This window comes from Chamaea fasciata, unplaced genomic scaffold (assembly GCF_029207755.1).
Source record: "Chamaea fasciata isolate MVZ Bird 193981 ecotype frontalis unplaced genomic scaffold, bChaFas1.0.hap1 SCAF_5, whole genome shotgun sequence".
Lineage (NCBI taxonomy): Eukaryota > Metazoa > Chordata > Aves > Passeriformes > Sylviidae > Chamaea > Chamaea fasciata.
In genome coordinates, this window is record NW_027094090.1 from 54,791,619 (window position 1) to 54,811,238 (window position 19,620).

At 45.8% G+C, this 19,620-nt stretch overlaps 1 protein-coding gene across 1 annotated transcript in view; it reads left to right on the plus strand.

Moving 5' to 3' along the window:
* The window catches only part of ITPR2 (inositol 1,4,5-trisphosphate receptor type 2), a 248,333-nt gene extending 231,903 nt beyond the window's left edge, over positions 1–16,430 (plus strand). The window contains exons 62-63 of the mRNA XM_066183751.1: positions 14,153–14,314; positions 15,549–16,430. Of these exons, the coding sequence (XP_066039848.1) occupies positions 14,153–14,314; positions 15,549–15,635 (249 nt within the window). The 3' untranslated portion in view covers positions 15,636–16,430. The remainder of the gene's footprint in view (positions 1–14,152; positions 14,315–15,548) is intronic.
* Positions 16,431–19,620: the final 3,190 nt, after the last annotated feature.

A 19,620-nucleotide genomic window follows, 5' to 3' on the forward strand; every position in this document is an offset into this window, starting at 1 on the left:
TCTCTTATCCATCACCCTTTTGAATTTTGGAGGTAAAAGTTTTCTCTGCTAGTTCTGTAGATATTCTTATTACATCCAAGGATCACAAAACACTGTATGGTAGAGAGAATGACCTAAAGCAGAGAAATGTCAATCCAAGGTAGCATGAATGCTGCAGAACGGGCACTTGGGATCTCAGGAAGACACTCCGTGTGCTTTTCACATGCACTCTCATGATTCATCCCAGACAATTCTAGGAGTTTCCTCCCCGAGATGTCCACCAGACCCTTCTGCCACAGCGAGAGCAGAGGCGGGAGGACCAGGGACGTGTTTGTTCACTCCTGAGCTGCTACAGTTCAGAGTCCAGAGTGCTAATGTGAAAATGGATGGCCACTGAAGCCACGCCAGTCTGAACTGCACTGGTTGAGAAGAGGACATGGCACTGGTTCTTCTGCCTCTGCCTCTGTATAGGTGGGATAATATCAGCAGGGAGAAGGGGCACCAGCTGATCGGAGTGACCCCTTCAGCTGCTGCAGCTCCTAAACTGGCTCACTATAAATAAACTGTATTTTTGAGGCTTCTTCATTGTCATAAATTCTAGTTCAGCATGAACTTTCTGATCTGGCAACTCACAGGACTGGGAATCCTTACAGGACTCATGCACACAAATGTTGTGCTGGAGTGGGGCATGGAGTTTATAGCCTTTGGGAAGCTAATAATGCTCCCATTGTTAGGACTGGGTTATTTTACTTTTTAAGACTGGCTTTGCTCCAAAAACTAGCAGATGTTGTCAAAGCCAAACTTGCAAGGATGAGATGTATGTACATATCATTAAGCAATGCAACTTTTTCTTAATTACTTTTAAAAGGCTGATATGATGCATGTCACGTTATGAGTAATTACTTACCATGGCAGTAACACCAAGAGCACAAAAGCCGGCTGCTAAATAAGATCTGAGGTCTCTGAGAAAGGCTCATTTCCTAGGAAATGCCGTGTTGGTTTTGTCTGCAGTTGGGTTTTCATAAAATAAGCAATTAAAGAAATACGCCGAAATAGATGATTTACAGCTCCCATTTTTTTGTTGTGCTCAAAATAGGAGAGCGAGTGAGAATGCAGCTCTCTGTGTCCTTCCATGTGGACACAGGCCCTGTGGGGAGTCCAGGGCTTTGGATTAAGTGTACCAGGTCCCAGAGAAAGTCCTTTTTCTGCATCAAGGCCTGCCTCAAATCCACAGAGGAGCTCAGAGTTGATCACTATTGAGTGATATGGTCACTAAAATAGAGCTGAAACGGGGCTTTGCACAGGTTCAGCCACTGCTTGGGTGTATGAGGGGAGGTCCATCTACCCTCAGATATCCGAGTGTTATCCAGGTCTTACGTGTACAGAGTAAATTGAGGCACTGTTCTTTCTGCTGCTAGGTATTGAGTTATTTTTCTATTGTTGCTTTTCTTGTTGCTCAAAAATAATTTTCATTTCTGGGGGAAGACCATTGCTATTTTTGCTTCTCTGTACAATTTTGCCTCTACGCTATTATCTCATTAAAGTGCTGAACACCTCCCTCTCCACTTCATAAAATAAGCAATCACCGTAATGTGCCTAATTAGCTGCTTTCTTGCTCAGTTGCGTTTCTCAAAGCATGAAAAGTTAGCATCACGTGAGGACTTTGCATCTTTGCACAAAGCTCCTATTCTTCAAGAGAGCTGAGCATCTTCTTTTCTACTTGAAGGGTTCTGCATCTTCCAGCAATGGTGTCTTTGGTCTGCCATAAATAATTTAATTGGCCTGCTTGGCTCAGTGATGCATGAGATGTGGGTAAATAAAGGGATAAATGAAGATGTGGGTAAATAAAGGTGGGCTTTATTTGATACCTCCATGCAAAAGCTTGAGGTTTCAGTGGGTTTATCTTTATACACAGCCTTTTCAGACAGGCAAAAATAATTATCCTGCTGCTGCTTGAACAGGAAGACATGGATCTGATCCTGCCTCCTTAGAAATTGTGTCATTAGCTGGAGCAGGAGAAAGCTTGGTATGCAGGGCAGATGCTGCAGCACAGGCAGGTTTGCTGTGTGCAGTGAGGGGATGGTGATGACCTTCATCCCCCAGCTGACTCGGGGAGGGAATGGCCATGGCACAGAACCCTTGTCTCTGCCCAGCCCCTCACATTCTTTTTAACTTCTAAAGCACAGTCCTGTCCATTTCCCTCTTTCCTTTGAAATCCCTTCTGTGTACACAGCTATGATGTAATTTCAAGTTACAGAGCAGAGCCTAAAACTCCTCAAAAGTATATTCATTAATAATTGGGGGTTTTTCCCCCCTGAGATCCAGAATCAGCAGTTTGATGCTACCCAGACCTAGTCTTTTTGGCCCCTGTGATATTGTGGCTCATTTGTAAGCTTTGCATGACTTCCTCTTTATTTTCCAGATTTGGCCACCTGTCTGTTTAGGCTTCAAAGATTTTGCTACAAAGATGGGTTCTGCCTTGATAATACAGTGCAGTCACAACTTCCTTGTCCTCCTTCCAACTTCTACTTGTTCAATTTGCAAATTAAAATAAATGAGCCAAGTTGGGTTCCTGTTTGTTTGCTCGCTGCTGGCCTTAAAAACTCGAGGAGGGGTCTGGACACGAGGCTGTGTTCCTTGAAACTTGCAGATCCCCAGGAACAGGGAGTGGAGGTGTTCCAGCTGGAGCTCCCTCGGGCTGAGCAGTGCAGCTGGCAGGACATGGGCTGCAGTTCCCTGCTGGAATCCGCTCTCGCCTCGACCTGCCAGAGACTGGAGCTGCTAACTTTCCAGGCAGCCTGCAAAAGTCATCTTTTATCCCTTTGTTGAAGAAGCCTTGTGGCTTGAGATGGATCTGTGTGTGGGCAGACCTTTAGTCTGGGATTCCAAGTGATGGAAAGGCTCTCCAAGGCACTGGATAGGCACCGACTGTTGCACTTAAAATCCTGGCAGTGACAGAGCCCTGATTCTCCTGGGGCTGGCTGCACAGGGCTTTGCCAGTGAAAGCTGGACCTTAACTGGGATCACAGCTAGTGATAAGAAGCTGAACCCCAGAGGAACAATGTGATGAGCAGATCCTGAAACGTGTCAACTGAATTAATTTGATTTTGCTCGATGGGAGAAGCAACAGACACAAAACACTTCAGTGCTGTTTGAGAATATTATTGCAACATTTGAAAACAATTATTTCTCTTTGTATTACAGTGGTACTAAACCTCTGGCTGCTTGAATGGGAAAGAGACTGAAAAATTGTCTACAGCCAAGGCAGATAACTGCAGATGCTGAGGAAGGGAAGGACTGTGGGGTTCCCCAAAAACACGAGGGCAGTCAGTAAAAGAACAGAGAGGTGAATTTGTTGCCTTACCAGGAACTCCATCTAAAAGTAAATAAGCCTGAAGCTGTTGGGACTCAAAACATAGCAGTGAGATTCTGCAAGATGCAAACCAGGGAAAGGCTACAAAAAATGCAGTTCTGCTTCTGACCTCTCACAGTGCAGAGGCAGCAAGATCTGGGGGGATTTGGTGTAACATTGGCGTGAGCTTGATTTACAAGGTGCTACAGATATGGTGAAGTTACTTGATTGCTGAATCTATCACAGGAAGAAAAATCCACTTGCCCGTATTATTCTGCATGGATCAGTTTCTGAATTTGTGTGACTTTGGTCTCATTGTGCCATTTATCTTTTGGAATCAGCTTTATGAGATTAGTGTCAGACTTTTCTATTTGGTTGCAAGGCTGCTTTGCAGAATCTTCTCTCTTGTTGGTGTGTTGGATGTGTGTATGATAAAAAGCTAAGATTGCATCATCTTTAATAAAAGCAAAGATGTATAGCCTAAAGAAATCAGATTAGTTGTAGAGAAAGAAATCAATCAGGTTGGCAAATTGCATCTGTGGGACAAAGTGCAAAATGTTTGTTTCATACAGTATTTATTGAACAAATTTGTTGAGAAGATGGTTAAAAATGCTCTACAAGAAAAAAAATGGGAACCATTTTGTTCAATTTAAATGGCACTGATGTATTTTTTATACCATGAATTCTTGCAATATTACCAACAACAATCCCTGATAAAGTACTTTACACAATTGCCTCACAGGACATTTTGAGATAAAAGTATATATCAGAGATTGTAAAGTGGCTACATCCAATTTATATATAATGGAACCCACTACAGCCATCCTCCAAAATTCAATAGATCAGGAATCACATTACAGTTCCATGAGTTTGGGGTGGTAGGAGCTCTAAAGAGCCTCCAAAATAAACAGGCAACTTTAAATCATGTTTAATGAACCCTGTGTATTTTATACACATGTGATTAAAATGTTTTGTTTCTGTTTTTCATTTTGCTGGGTGATGCTGAAGAAAAATCCTAAGTTCGGGCCTGTGAAACCGATCATCTGCTTGTTCTCAAGTGAAAATTCAGTTTAACCAAAAACAGCAAACCATTTAAAATGATGGACTGAAAAAAAAAAGAGAAAAAGCAGATCTGTACTGAGGATCCATTTTAATATTTCCTAGCAAAAGCACTAAATGAAAATGTCGTATAGACAGATAAAGGGTCATGCAGTACCATGGTGGGTTTTTTTCTTTTATTCCTCTAGCCTACAGACTTGAAAACAACCCACAGTAGACACAAACCTGGACAAGTAGAGGGCCCAGTTTTGCTGGTTCCCACCTATTTCCTGAAGGGAATAAAAGTGCTTTGTGCTTCCATCCAAGTGGATAAGTGGCACCTTGTGTGCTGCAGCCAGACCTGCAGTGGGGCCAATCCTTGGCCATCGTGCCTGCATGGGCAAGGAGTTGTTCCTGTGCAGAGGAGTTGTTCAAGGGATGCAGAGGAAGCCACAGGCAAGCCTTTGAGCAGAGCAAGGGGTCAGAGAGCAGCTTGATGGTGCTCAAGCCCATTGGGGGGAAAGGTGGCCATTGGTTGGTGGTGTTTTGTCAAGAGATGCTTCGTAGAGAAACTTTGATCTTAATCCCCTCTCCTCTGAGTGGTACTCGATTATGTGCATTTGTGATCTTCCAGGTCTTTTCCAACTTTAATGATTCCATGATTTTGTGCATGTGTAAGGTATGGTCATGATTGTACCATTGCTTAAAAATCTGTTCTGTGTGGTGATAGTCAATAATTCTTACTGATTTTCAAAGAAGGTGTTGTTCGTTCAGTTGTCCTTTCATACTGCCCCATGTGCAAAATACATCAGAGTGAAAATGGGCCCGGAGCAGGAACATTCAGATCAGGACTCAAAATGCCTCTGCTCTGGCAGTATCCTAAACCAGAACAATTGCACTGCAATCAACAGAGCTGTGCCTGTGTAAAGCTGAGAACAAGGTCAAGTCCCGAACCTCTGAAAAATGAGTCTCCAGCTGAGTCTTTGTATTTCCCAAAGATTCTGTTACACCAAATTGAAGCTAAAGCCAGGAAATGGACAGTACTTGCAAAATACAAGGTGACAGGACCAGAGAATTAAAGCTAAATGTGAAAAAAACCCCCAAAACACAAATTTCAACAAATATGCTCCTGAATCCTGTGCTTCAAAAGCTAGGAAGCAGAGGTCATGGCTTGGAGTTCGCCGTGGAGTTAGACCCTGATCCATTGGATCAAACCAGCAGGCACATTGACAAAAGCAGGTCAAAATTTGTGGTGTCCTCACCAGCTGGATGGTACATATGTGTCTGAGGAGGAGACATCATCTCTGGCCTGGAACTGCAGGGGTCTTTTACACTGTAGTGGGATTCATGCCGCTGGCTTTTGTCTGGAGTTCAGCATCTGGGGTGTGTTGCTGGCCTGTTTTGTGAAGGAAAATCAATATTAAAAGAGGAACGGGAAAAGCGGGGGCTTCAGCTTGCTGGTGCAGGCAATGTGGGGGAGTGGGAAAGGCAAGGAGAGGCATCGGAATTCTGGTCACTCTAAACAAAGCCAACGGGAAGCAGCGACACCGCTGCCGGGCTCGGCGGGGTCCTGGCCCACAAACCAACGGTGAGCTCACTGAGATGCGGTGGGGAGCAGCAGGGGAAGCAGAGGGAGGAACAGGTTAGAGTTGGAGGCATTTTGGTGGCAGAGCTGGGGCTGCATGGGCAGCTCAGCCCCTCTGCTGTGCCAGGGCTGCCCCTGTGGCGCTGGGGGAGCTGAGCCTGTGGGGCTCCACAGCAGCACCCCAGCTGGGAGGGCACAGACCGAGACCTGCCACGTTCCCCTGCACACAGGCTGCCCTGGCATTATGCTGAGCTTCCCACACTGAGACACAGTCTCCCAGGCTGCCATTACAAGGTCCTTTCTTTAAGGACATGTGCACTTAATGTCAGAATATTGAAACCATACCCACGTGAACAAAGTTAGTAAGCCAGTGATTCATTGCTGTTTCAAACCTCTATCTAGCCACAGTAAATTTCTGCTCAGTAGTGACAGTCTGTGTCCACATGCAGGCTTTGATTTACAGTTCTGTGTTTTGTATCAACAACATCTGGTTAACAAAAGAAGAAGAGAAAAAAAAAGCCAAGAACATTTATTTTCTAACCTCTGTACCAGATGTTTCGTTATGCACAAGATCCAGGGATTATATCAGAAATAATTTAATTATTTTAAATGAATAATCTGAAGTGCTTTTCCCAAAGTATGTCTCGTAACCACTAACAACATGAAAACATAGGAATGTGGAAAAATAAACTCATGTTTTACACAAATATATAATTGTACCTATTTTAAGGGTGCAAATATTACAGACCAAATCCTAGCTTTTGATGCTAGTGTTGGGATTCTGGAAGATTTGCACAGGACAATATCAGTTAACAGGGTTATGAGAGAGATAAGGTGGCAGAGAGCAACTGATACAGCAGAAGCAAGCAACAGCTCAGAAATGTGCCATGGGGAAGGGGTGACACCAGAAGCAAATATGTCTTCAAGGAGAGCAGCACTGGGGTGGGACACAAGCTGAGGCTCTCCAAGCACACAAGAGCTGTGCCCTGGCTCTCCCATGAGTCTCCTGTGGTCCCTGCACACCTGGGTTCCACCTGGACAGTGACTGGCATGTGCCATCTCAGAGGCAAAGTTGCTTAATTTGGTTTCTACTTTCCACCTTCCAGGGCAGAGTTGCTGAAGTGGGATCCCTCCCTGCGTGGCAGCTCTCTGGCTGCTGCAGCCCGGGTCAGGGTGGCCTTTTCCTCTCTAGGGACACGCTGTGACTCACAGACCTGCTGTTAGCACGTGGCTTGCCCACAACAGCAGTGTGAGAGCACATTCAAACTTATGGAAAAAATTACTTTCATGATCGTTTCCATCTTTTGGAGGTAAATGCAAAATCCCTTAGGTGTGTTTGATATAAGCAGAAATATTGTGGTGCTTGTCCTTTACAGACCTTCAATTTTGAGTGTCAAAACTGCCCCATAGAGCGCCAGAGAAAATTCTTCGCAATTTTGGGTTGATTATCATTCCTCACCATAATTTTTGCAGGGGTATCATAAGTGGGAATGCTGATACAGAAACACTGAGACGTATATAACTGCCTGGCCTGGATATCAGTCTTGAAGAACTAACAGTTAGTCAGAATTATGGTGATAGATTCTGTTGCAGCCTTCAAAAACATTCAGCCAAGTTAAAATGAAAGTAAATGCATCAATGCTAAAGCAGACAGGGGCTCTGTGTTGTGGTTTCAACCTTCTTTCAGGGGGTAACAGGTTTTTCTATTTTTCTGTGAGCTGTGGGAGCTGTAGCATGTATCAATCCAGTGCAGACCCAGCCAAAACTATTAGTTTTCTTGTTGCATAAAGATTTATCTGTAATTGCCAAGGTTTATTTTTATTTTCTTTGAATTACTGTTCTGGATGCATATAGATGCATAACAATTCCTAGTTTCCCTCCTTATATTCTTGTACAGCACAGATTGCTTATCAAATACAGTCTTAACATTAAAGTGTCAAACAGGATTTGCAGAAAGCTATTTGGGTTTGTAGTTTAGGATGAACGTTTATCAAATTGTGGATTAGCTGAATCATGCACTGAACCAAATTATTATTGTCTGTGATTAAATCACAAAGTGGTTATTGCCCTGTGTCATCTAAAGCACACGATAGCTTAAATCTTGAAAATCCCTTTTTAAGGTGGCTATAGGAGCTACATAACTCTGGACTTTTAAGACCAGACTCTGTCCCCAGGCAAAAAAATAATAGCTTTCAAAAGGTCATTTGGACTGATCCCTCTCTGCTTATATGGGCAGCACATTTGGGAAGGGAATGGATGAGTTTATTTGCATTTCAGACATACAGAATAGTTCTCAGTAAATAGATCTCTTTGTACCCAGAGCTAAGGTATTTATTCAAGGTGCTGGTCCAGAAAAGGGGAGTGAACTGTTCCTTCTCATGCCTGAAAGGGCAGGGGCTGCCTGCTGGAGAGCAGTGATGCCCTGTTTGTTTGCCCTCATGCTGAGGGCACAGAGGACTGGCAGTGCCACTCCTCAGCCCTGGAGACCACGGGGTGACCAGCAGGGTCTCTCCTCAGCACCAGTGCAGCAGAATTTTACCACCCCAAAGGGGCACTTGAGGGGCTACAGTCTCTCTAAAGAGGCTCAGTCTTCCTAAAGCTGCAGGAGCCTTTTTGGGGGGCTGCTGCTGTGGTTGCTGCCTGCCCACAAAGGTGTGTTCCAGCCCAGCCCAGCACAGCACATGAAGGTGCCGGTAGTAAACCTTCCTGGTGATTGATAGCCATGCTCCCCTTGTGCACCCTTCTGCAACCATGTAGCTGAGGAGCCAGACAGCTTCCAGCACCCTTATCTTCTCAGTCTTACTGCTAGGGCACTGCTCTCCTGATGACAGCCTCCCTGAGTCACCGAGGAGAGAAGGATCCTTGCAGAACTGTGGGCTGGGGGACACAGAGGCCGCTCCCCTGTCCTGATGCATGCAGCAGGACAGGTCACAGCCCAGGAGGAGTCATGAGCAGTAATCACCACTTTTCTTGGTGAACAGATAGGAGGGAAGTCCTGAAAGGGCTTGTTTTCATGTTGCAACAAGGGGTCACGGGGTGGAAAGGGCTGACAGTCACTGCATTAGAGCGTGCTGGAGAAATGAGTCTGGCACAGCTGACGGCGTTGTGACACTCGCAGCCTGTGGCAGTAGCACCGGCTGAAAGTATGCATTAGGCTGCCTTTGCTCCTCTACTTCATCCCCCTTGTCCTACTCTTTGACCTATTTTCTCTCACTGTTATCTAGTAATCTATTTTTTAAAGGCTCAGCCCAGTCTTTCCCGCTGGTTGCGGCTGATCCATCTCGCTGCTAGCCTGTGAAACCAGCACCTCCTAAAGAAACATCCCTCTGCCAATTACTCCGAAGGCATGGATTCAGCTCAGCATGAGAGCTTGATTGAAACCAGTTGGCTGTGCCAACGGGACAGGGATGGCTCAAGAGAGGCTTCGTACAAAGCATAGAAACTCTGAACAGATTCCTTCAGTCTTTCCTCCATCCATGCTCAACCGGAACCAGCAAAGTCAGAAAAATGGCAATATTTTACCGAAGGGAGGACTTATCCCACAGCTCTGCCATCCCCTTGGAAAGCCCACAGAAGGGGAGAGTTGCATAGAAAACTGAAGGAGGCAGATGCAGACTTTTGCTCTGAGCCTGCCTCTCCGAGATGGAGGGTTTGAGGTTTTCCAGCAAGCACAAGGAGCAAATCCTCTAAGCCCTGTGATTTCTCAGGCATGTGCCCTCGCCGTGGGCACCTCGAGTACGTGCACCCAGAGCACTTGCACAGAGGTCTGGCCCTGGGGGAGCTGTGCCTGCAGCTGCAGCCCTGCCAGCTGAGGGGGAGGATGGAGGGAGCGAGCGCGCTGGATCGCCACACCAAATGTCTGCTCTGCTCTGCTCGTGTGCAGTCTCTCTGGCCCGCAGCCTTTTGGCTCACCCCACCTGCCTTTTTTCCCTTTTTTTCCTTTCCCCCAGCTGAACTGGCAGAGAGGAGGCTGCAGCTCCTTTCTGTCCCTGCAGCTTTCCTGTCTGGCTGATGCTGTGCTCTGGACACAGATGTCTGCTTAAATATGGATCCTGTGAGGCACAAGTTATGCTTGCGGGAAGAGTGTGGAGCAGGAAGATGCTGTGATCCGTAGGTGGGCTGTGAATTGCTGCCGTCCTGTGCAAGAATGAAATAACAATAACAACTAACAACATACTGCCTTAAACCGTGGTTGTTTAGAAAGAAGATTCCGGTACATTTTCACAATTAATTATTTGTTCCAGGCAGCTACTTCATTTAAAAGCGTCCCAACCACATAGCTCACCCTCTGTGAGCTCATTAATGCTCAGGCTGTGTCACCTCAGGCTAACCTGGTGGCTGTTGATTGAGTCCCGTGACAGCTGTTTGCAGAGGTTTGCCCTGCTCCCTGCCAGCAGCCTGCCTTACTCCTCCAAATTGCCTCTTAGTTCCAGGCAGGGTTCAGATTTCCGAGTGAATGTTATCCTGGGCAAAATGGTTGGATTTCTAAGAGTAATAGGTAAGGTGTGACAGATAACATCCTGCACACCCCCAGGAGTGCTCCTGCGTGTTACAGCTTGAAGGTGTTGGTCAAGGTGAACCCTGGACCGAGCCCATAAACATTTAAGTCCCAGAACAAATGTTTGGGGTTGTTCAAACATGTTAATGACCTCCAGTTAATTGGCAAGCAATTACCTTGAAGTAAAAATAGCTTTCCCATTGCTGAGCAGTCACAAGAGTGCGTGTCCCCCTATGAACACTGAAATCTTTGGCCAAGGAGCCTTGTCCAGCTTGCCTTCTGGATCCTGGCAGGTTTGTGATCAAAAGTTTGTTGTCCCCAGCAGCAACTGCTGTTTGTTTGTGGTAGAGACTCAGCAAACAGAGCTGTCTGCCAAAGCTAATTTTCATGCTGCCCTTTAATAAAGTTCTGCAGTTCATAATGCAATGAAAAAGTAAGATCATATTGACTGGCAAAAGCGTGCGGTTCAGCAAGGGAAAGGACCTGCTGTGTGCACTATAAAGGAACTATCAGTGAAAGCTAGGTAAGTATTTTTAACCTAAAGACAGCCTGGCAGGCTATAATGTGTCTCCTACTGAATTTTGAATCTTTCTGATCCTTTGCATGACAAAAATACACAGCTGGACTGACTTCATTAAATGTGTATTGCAGCTGAGAACCAAGAAGCCTGCACCTAACACAGCTCTTGGGATTCCAAGTGGGACTTGTGGGCAGGTGTTTGACCTGTTGCCTCTCTGCCACCTACAAAAGTCAACAGCATCTTTTCATGTGGTCTCCAGTCCATGCAAACCTTCAGCTTATCTTAGAACTTGGATCAAGCCCTTGGTTGATCGTCCACAATACTGTGGGGGAAGAAAGGCCCACATTTTCCTGATCTGTAACTAAATCACACCTGGGTTTCATTCCTGGAAGAGATTACCACAGCATTTCTAGGAAGGCAAAAACTGGGCACACGTGAATGAGCAGAGTCTGTGGCTGAAGTCCCGTGACTCTGGGGCTCATGGTGGCCGAGATGAGCTGGTGTGTGGTGCAGGGTGGTTCCAGCTGAAGAGCCACCTCTGCTCCCTGTGCTCCACAGCGTCGTGTGGCAGCGGGTGAGGTGCCTGCTGCCTGTTCCATCCCTGTCTCCAGCTGCTCCTGGCCATCCTTTTCTCCAGGCAGTGTAATGTCACACCGAGGAGGAGAGAAGCAGGTGACACTGGGAGCCTCAGGAGAGCCAGGGTGTCTGGCATCTGCACAGATTCCTCTGGATGCTGCAGTGTGGTGCAGGGTCAGTCCACAAAAATCTTTCCAAAGCAGCCGGAGGTCTCTGCCTTGTGTCCTGGAGGAGTGAGGGAGTGGCAGATGGAAAAACAAAACTAGCAAAATGCATTTCACAATCCTGGCAGCAGTACTCAGCAAACAGAAGAACCACAATGATGGAGTCTCAGATTGCTCTCCCTGTGCAGCCTGGCTTTAGGAACTTTGGTGTTGTTGTGAGGCTTGAAAGGGCTCCTGTTCCCTCCGCTGGCTCCCATGGCCTTGCATTTGGTATCTTCAGGTGCTTCTAGCAGGAGGAGCTGTAATGAGTGCAGATACCGGAGCTTTCCAGGAAACATTCAGGTACAAGTGCAGCTCTGTTCACTGTAGCTGCCTTGAATTAAAGTTCTGTGCCTGCAGTGGCAGACAAATTTGCTGGCAAACATTTGGAAAAAAAAAAAATTAAAAAAAAAAAAAAAAAAAAAAAAGCAAGCATCAATCCAGAAAGGTACTGTGCACAAACTAAGGTTAGTATAAATGAGTACACCTGTGCTCGACACCAGGCACGTGATGAATGCTCTGCTACATCCTAGCCAAAATAAATTTAAACTAAATATCGGCGTGTACTGGTGGAAGATGAATGCTGGTCTTGTACGCAGGACCGCATGTGGCAGAAACAGGAGCCTCCCGCTCCGCGTGTCAGCTGGGGATATCCACAGGGAGGGTCACGTGCGCTCCACTCGAGCTCACCAGCAGAGCTGGTGAAAACAGGTTTTGATTTGAATGAGTTATGACCCATTGAAAATGGCATCATGCGTAACCACAGTAAATTGTCATAATGAGATCACGAGGCTCGGGAAGTGAGCGGCGAGCAAAGAGGCCTCGTTCCACCGGCGCCCACGGCTGCCAGCCCGGGGCTGCAAAATGCAACCCAGGGACATGCTGCTGCTCCCTGGGCATCTCTGTTGATTTAGTGACAGGAGCAGGGGTTGCACAGCCAGACAAAAACTCATTGGAAGTTTTGAGTTAAAAAGAATAAAAAGCTAAAATTCGTACAACTTTGCATTTAGTCTTACCCGGAGTAGCAGAGGGGACTGGGCTAACACAAAGAGTGTACAAACATGAATACTGTTAGTGCCGCCACGCTCGCCCAGACTTAGCTTGGTTGTTTCTAAATCATGCTGCAGTAGGAGGGGAGGGTTTGGTGATCAGGGCAGAGTACTACAGAGGTGAAAGGAAATCCTCCTGGAAGCATGATAAAGCCTTGGTGTATCCTATGCTCACAGCTCTGCTGGACCAGCCCTCCTGGACCCTGCTCAGGCATGGCTGCCCTGGGCTGCCAAGCTGTAAATGCTGCAGAATCATCACTGCCTTCTCTATTTTCTTAGGAAAAATAGAGGCAAAGTCTAAGATTATGATCAGTTAGATGGACTTAAAACTTTACCAAATACCTGGACAATATAAGTAGCAGAGCTCCAGCTATGTCCCAGCCACATCCTCCTTCTCCCTGTGAGGCACAGGGCAGAGGTGTGTGCGTGTAACGCGCTGCCCACTGCAGGATCTGCAACTTCCCTTTGTCTCAGGGCAAAGCAGGTTGCTCTCCATGTGGCTGCCACTCCTCCTAGTCTTGCACCCTTCCATCTTCTCCATCTGTTAAGCTCTGCACACAAATATCTGTGCCCCTGAGCCATGGAGACAATTTGGGCTCGTGCGGATAGACACCACCTTCCTGACTCATACTGTCTGTTTACAGCGGTTTTGTCATGGCTGAATTCATAGCCTGAGTCCATGGATACAGAAGCACCCAGCTCAGAGCTGTTCCATGCAGTGCAGGTTAGCCCTTGGCCATGGGGTTGTGCTTGCATTTATCCAAGATACACGGCCTGAACAGCACACTGAAGCCTAAGCCATTCCCAGGACCCCACATCTCCTGTTGTGGGCAGCTGGATCCAGTAGATTCCTTCTGCTCTTCCAGTAGAAGTGCTTGAGGCTGGTCTGGAAGGCTCTTGTCTTGTTTTCCTGGTGTTGGCTTGCTGACATTGCTGCAAGGACAGCCGAAATAGATGGAGACCAGCCAAGCTGAAGAGACAGAGGGAAAATGTGTCCCTGCATACACTTAAGAGCAAAGCACGGGGAGCACTGAGGCTTTCCAGAGGAGTGTTCCCAGTGGGGGCATTTCTGCCTGCCAGAGCCACAGGTGAATGTGCCAACACTGCCCACACTGCAGCACAGGTGCAGATGCGGGGAACCCAGATTTTCCAGTTGGTACCTTCCCTGTAGCTAAGGAGAACCAAGAATAAAACTGCCTGTTTGAAATATTTTCTGAATTTACTGCTTAAGTTCACTTGCAGTGTGTCATCCACAGAGCAGTCGTCCTTCTGAGCTTTTATTCTCTAGTCTCAGCTTACTAGTCCTGCATAAACCCCTACTAACACACCTTATTTTTCTAATACCTGTGTAGGAGAAAAATTTGGACTGGTTCCCTCGGATGAGAGCCATGTCTCTGGTTAGCAATGAAGGCGACAGTGAGCAAAATGAAATCAGGAACCTTCAGGAGAGACTGGAATCAACCATGAGCCTTGTAAAACAGCTTTCCAGTCAGCTGGCTGAGCTCAAGGAACAGGTAAGTGCCTGTATGGGTAGCAAAGTGAGCACGTGTGGCTGAAGGCACTGCCTTCCATCAGGTAGCAGTCAGGACAATGTTACAAAAGAGACTTTTGTCTCAGGAAGGTTTTATCTTTCCCTCCAGCAAGCTTTCTGGGTAGATACACTGATAAGGGTTTGGAGTGAAATTGTACTCTGCTAGCAACAGCAGAGATCAGGTAAGGAGAAAACTCTGAGGGGGAATTAGTCATGAAATGCTCCTGGTGACTGTGCGGGGACAGAGGGGAAAGTGCAGAAAGGATGAGGGGCTGCATGACCCGGCAGTGAAAGCAATGTGTCAGGAATAGCTGCATACTGATGGGAGCCTGGAGGGCAAAAAAAGCATTCTGTGTCCAGCCCTTGGGTTTTTCCCCCACCAAGAACATCAACAGTGCCCCTGTGAAAACAATTTGCAGAGCCTGTTGCTTGCTTTGTGTCACCCTTGTGCTGGTGCCCCTCTCGTGGCTGCCTCTGCTCTCCTGTAGGGAGCACAAGCTGCTGGCCTCCCTTAAAGCCTCCCTTAAAGCCCTGCTCCTGCCCACATCGCCTGCCCGGTGTGTTTGCCCTCCCTTCAGGATCAAAAGGCCAGCTCCTTTTATGCTACAGGTGCTGGTCTACTCTGCTTTGCTCATTACAGTTTCAGAAAAGCATCTGTGTGTTTCCTTTATGGGAAGCACTTCAGTGGCATTGACAGAGTTATCTAATTATTCCCCTTCAAATCCCTCCTTAAAACTTTTCCCTGTGAAAAAGCCAACAAAGGTTTAGCCTGGATGTGCTGAGACCATTGCTCATTGTGCTTACCCACAACATCCTGGTGGGATTTTTCTCATCCCCCTCTGGCTGAATCTGTTCTCTCCTGGCTTAAATTTAAACTCTGCGTGGCTGGGGCCATCTTTTAGTTCTGTGATTCTGCAGCACCAAGTGCAAATGCTGACCCTCTGCAGGGCTACACAACACAATAGCAGCACAAATAATACTCTGTAAGACCTGCCGGGGGATAAGAATAATGTATAAATGAGAATAAAATGTCCATACTTTGCAGGAAACAGATCTCCCACTTCAAAGACATCCCTTACTTGTAATTTTCTATGCTGAAGAAAAGAATTCCACTCCCTGTTGTTTTGCTTATATGTATCTTGCTCTGTGACTGCTAAATAATAGTAAGAAAGGAAAAAAAAAATCTCAACTCGTCTCTCTCTGCCTTTCCACCTTAGATGACAGAACAAAGGAAGAATAAGCAGAGGCTGGGCTTTCTTGGATCAAACACACCCCATGTGAATCATCACATGCCACCACCCTGATACCACGGGGAGAAGCCGTGACTAGCCTTTCATCAGTATTCCTGCTTTATTATCGAATAAAAAACTGAGATTGAGAGGAGTGAACAGTGCCTATTGTTACAAAGTTAAAAACAACCAAGTGCCAAGATGTTAAGTGGTTTAGCTCTGGGAACAATTTGTAGCTGTTTTTCATGGTTGAGAGGGACCACAACCTAGAATGTGAGCGATACAAGGCACCTCGTTTGTATTCCCTGCCTGGCCCGGCTCGGCTGCGCTCGACTCTGCGGCTCCACGGCTCCAGGGCTGGCTGGGACAGAGCCTAGGACACAGGCTGGGACACAGGCTGGGACAGAGCCTGGGACACAGGCTGGGACAGCGCTTGGCCGCATCCTGGGAGCCCCTTTCTCCCCAGAGCGCCAGGAGAACGGAGCTGAGCAGAAGAAGGAGAGGTGTTTATTGAGGCAAACACGACAGCCTGGCTCAGAATCAATAGGTCGTCTCTGGCTCCCTTGCCAAACAGCAACATTAGTCATATTTGCTTGGCATTTACTATTTTTTAATTACCGTAAATATGTCAGTCCATAAGCGGTGATGTTGCTTCAAGTAACTTCTACCAGGAGGGAAAGGGGAGAAACCTCAAAAGACTGGGGGAAGAAAAAAAAAAGAGGAAAAAAATAGAAAAAGAGTTGCGAAGAGAAACATTAACGCTTTTGAATTTTAGCTGTCACCATGCAATTTCTTATTTATAACATGGAGCACAATGGATCTACAGCTGTGGGAATGTTATGCACATAACACTGACAACATAACTGGAAGTGATTTCTTTCTCCTGGCTTCAGATGTTCTCGATTAATGTGGCCGTGAAGGTTTCACATACTGAGGAGTTAAACTGTGTTTTAAATTCGAGTTCCAATGGAGGATTCAGGGGGGAAAAAATTATACCTGTAGTTTGAAGCGTGTATGGGATTTTAATTTTTAAAAAAAGCTTAAAAATGTCTTTCTGTACAGAACTGTAATGGTGTCATTACCTTCCATAAAATCATCTTCAGCAAGAGTTGACTTGAGTAAATAAACACCATGCTCTGCCAGCTTTCCTCTGAGCTAAAGATCATGGGTTGATGGTTTTGCCAACCCTTCCTGCTTCCAGGGGTTTGCAGGGAAGCCTGGTAGGGAACAGGGGGGTGATATCAGAAATGTTCCTTCCAGCTCTCAGCCCCACAAAAGGCAGCAGCTAAGTCACCAGTGCAGGTTTCTGCTCTAACCTGTATTTTTTGGGATGGCTTGGGAGAAAAGTTACAGGGTTTCCACCGAGCCTAGGGGACTCTTTCATCTTTTAGGAAAAAAATTGAGGGGCACAAATGGGAGTTGTGTTCTCAGTTCACTTTCATTTTCAGTGGGTTTTGGTTACCAGATTGTCTCACATTTGAAAATGCACCTCTCGTTACATGGAGTCACTTTTTAAACCAAAATATTCTTGCAATGATTTGCCCCTGGTAAATTTTCATTTTGTTGTAAAAGCCATTTTGATTGAAGGAAAAAATACTATTGGTGTAAATATTTTCCAGTTTCTTCCTGGAGAAATGCTGTTGTCCTGGTTAAGGCACAACTCAAACCATCAGGCCTAGAGTAAAGGGAAGGAAGGGGTATTTCACTCTTTATCCCAAATTCAAACCAGTTCTTGAAGCCACTTTTTTTCTTTTTTTTTTTTTTTGTGTCAGTGATATGGCTGAGATAAAAGTAATATATTTTAGCAATATATTTATATCTTCTACTACTAAAACATCTCCCGTTGGCTTCAATTCTGTCCTTCCAAAATAGTGTAGAAATCAGAGGTTTGTGTATTTTACTGGAAGAAAATCTCTTTCTGTTGGCCTTAGTCCAGAGAGCACCCTGGTTGTGAGACGTGATGGCCAAAGGAGTTGCCCACAAAGATGAAGTCAGCAGTAAGCTGGTAGAGACTCAGACCCTGTACCTGTATTAATTCATATTAATTCATACAGTTAATCTGCTGTATGATCTCCTCACAGCTTCTGTTGCAACAGCAATTTCCTCTTCTTCACACATGTGGTTCTAAAACACAAAGCACAGTTCAATTATAAGATAAGTTAAACTCTCATTATTTATAGGAGGGCGGTTGGTTGGCTGATACTGGAATTGGTTGGCACTTTTCTTGTTTACGCTCAGAAAAAGCAGCTGCACCTCTGCACATCAGGGGAGGCTTCTGCTGCTGGAGCTGGAAGAACTTGAGGCTGGATGGGTTTGTGCCCCGACCTCGGGGCTGCAGTTGGGTGCTGCTGGTGCTCCCTCTGTCTCACACCCCAGATCACATTCCCCTCAGGCTCGGGAGCCCAGCTCCTGCTCCTCAGAAAGGGAGAGTTACAGCATCAAAATCACAGAACAGATGCTGGTTCGCCTTGGCCACAGTGCCTTTCTGCTGTTCATAGCTTCCCAGAGAGGACTCTGTAATCAGTAACAGTAGGTGATGCTACTTGCACAGACTGTAAATATATTTCACTGAGAATTTTGACATCTTTGCTGTTTCTGTCAAAACTTAGGCCCTGCCCTGCTCTCATCCATGTGAGCAATCTGTACACTCACACGTGGTAAGGCAAACAGGAGACTCCTTGCGTGGATAATGGTTGCAGGGCCAGGCCCCAAGACTTAAAGATTGTGAAATATCCCCATGAATGAGTTTATAACAAAATTCATTGTTTTATACATATATTTATGTGTATATCTTTGTTTAATGCAGCTGGGGTAACCTCTTTCTAGGCAAGTATCATTTACCTTGCCTATTTATATGAAACGATTGCAAAGAAGTTAAAACATCTAAGAGCTTTTAATGCCTTAGAGATTTATAATTATAAGCTCCTTGACTGTTAAAATCTACTTAAGTAAATGTGTCCATTGCTGCTGAATGTAACTTTTAATAAAGTGTGTCATTTTATATATGTCTGTCTCATTCTGGGTGCTAAGGCTGGGGGGAAATGTGTTCCGGTTTGGGAAGAGCAGCCTGGGGGTCATGGGTGGTGGACCAGGCTGTGGATGTGCACCCATTCCTTCAGCCCTGGACGGATGGAGGCTGAATGCAGCAAGGAAAGCAAGAATTTGTTTTATTTCACGCACAGATTGCTCCGTGCAGGATGATGGATCCAGGAATGCTTTTCCCGGAGGTTGGGTGGCAGCTGGGTGTAGGATTTGCTTGAGTGCTCTTGGTTTAGGCCAGGGGAGCCCTGGGTGAAGCTGGGCAGAGGCAGGGACTGTGATGGGTCGAGTGTTGCAGGTGGGGATGAGCAGGCTCAAGCCAAACAGCATCAGGGTTTCTGCTGCTCCCTGATCTTTTCCAACCTTTATGATTCCATGATACTACGATGCAGGCTTTTCTTTGTGAGATTTTTTTTTTAATGTTTTTAGTGTAGCTCTTTCAGGTAGCACAGTGAGAGAGAGGCCAAGGGCTTTCCCCACTCCTCTGGGTGAAAGAATTGAGAAAGACAAATTGTGTCTCTCAACTGAGACAACTTGGGCTGAGGAAATCTGTGGTCTTGTGAAAAAAAGAAATGCCCTTCCTACAAGCCTGTGGCTGGTAAACTACACCATACAAGTGCTTTTTTTCTTTTTTTCCCAGATGTTTTCTTTACAGATAGTCAATATTAATGAAGAAAAGAGTAAGGCTCCTTCTTAGTGAGAAAAAACTCCTCTAATTAATTAGTAAGAAAAATCCTATTAAATAGAGCATGCTGTTTCTCCTGTGCACGTGTTCCACCAACTTACTGAGGTTTTGAGTAGAATTAACTCTTTTTTTCTATTCTCTGGTATGATTTTAAGGCTAAATAGAAAGGAGCTTGTTTACTCTTAGGTTTGTTAGATGGTTTTGCAAAAAATATCCTAAGAGAAAACGGGGTTCCATGCAGCAAGCTTTCAACCTAAGGTTAGTCATACTTAAAAAGCCCCAAACCAGCGTTAAGCTTCTAAGCCCAAAGGGGAGCAGTTTCAAATGCAGGGCTGG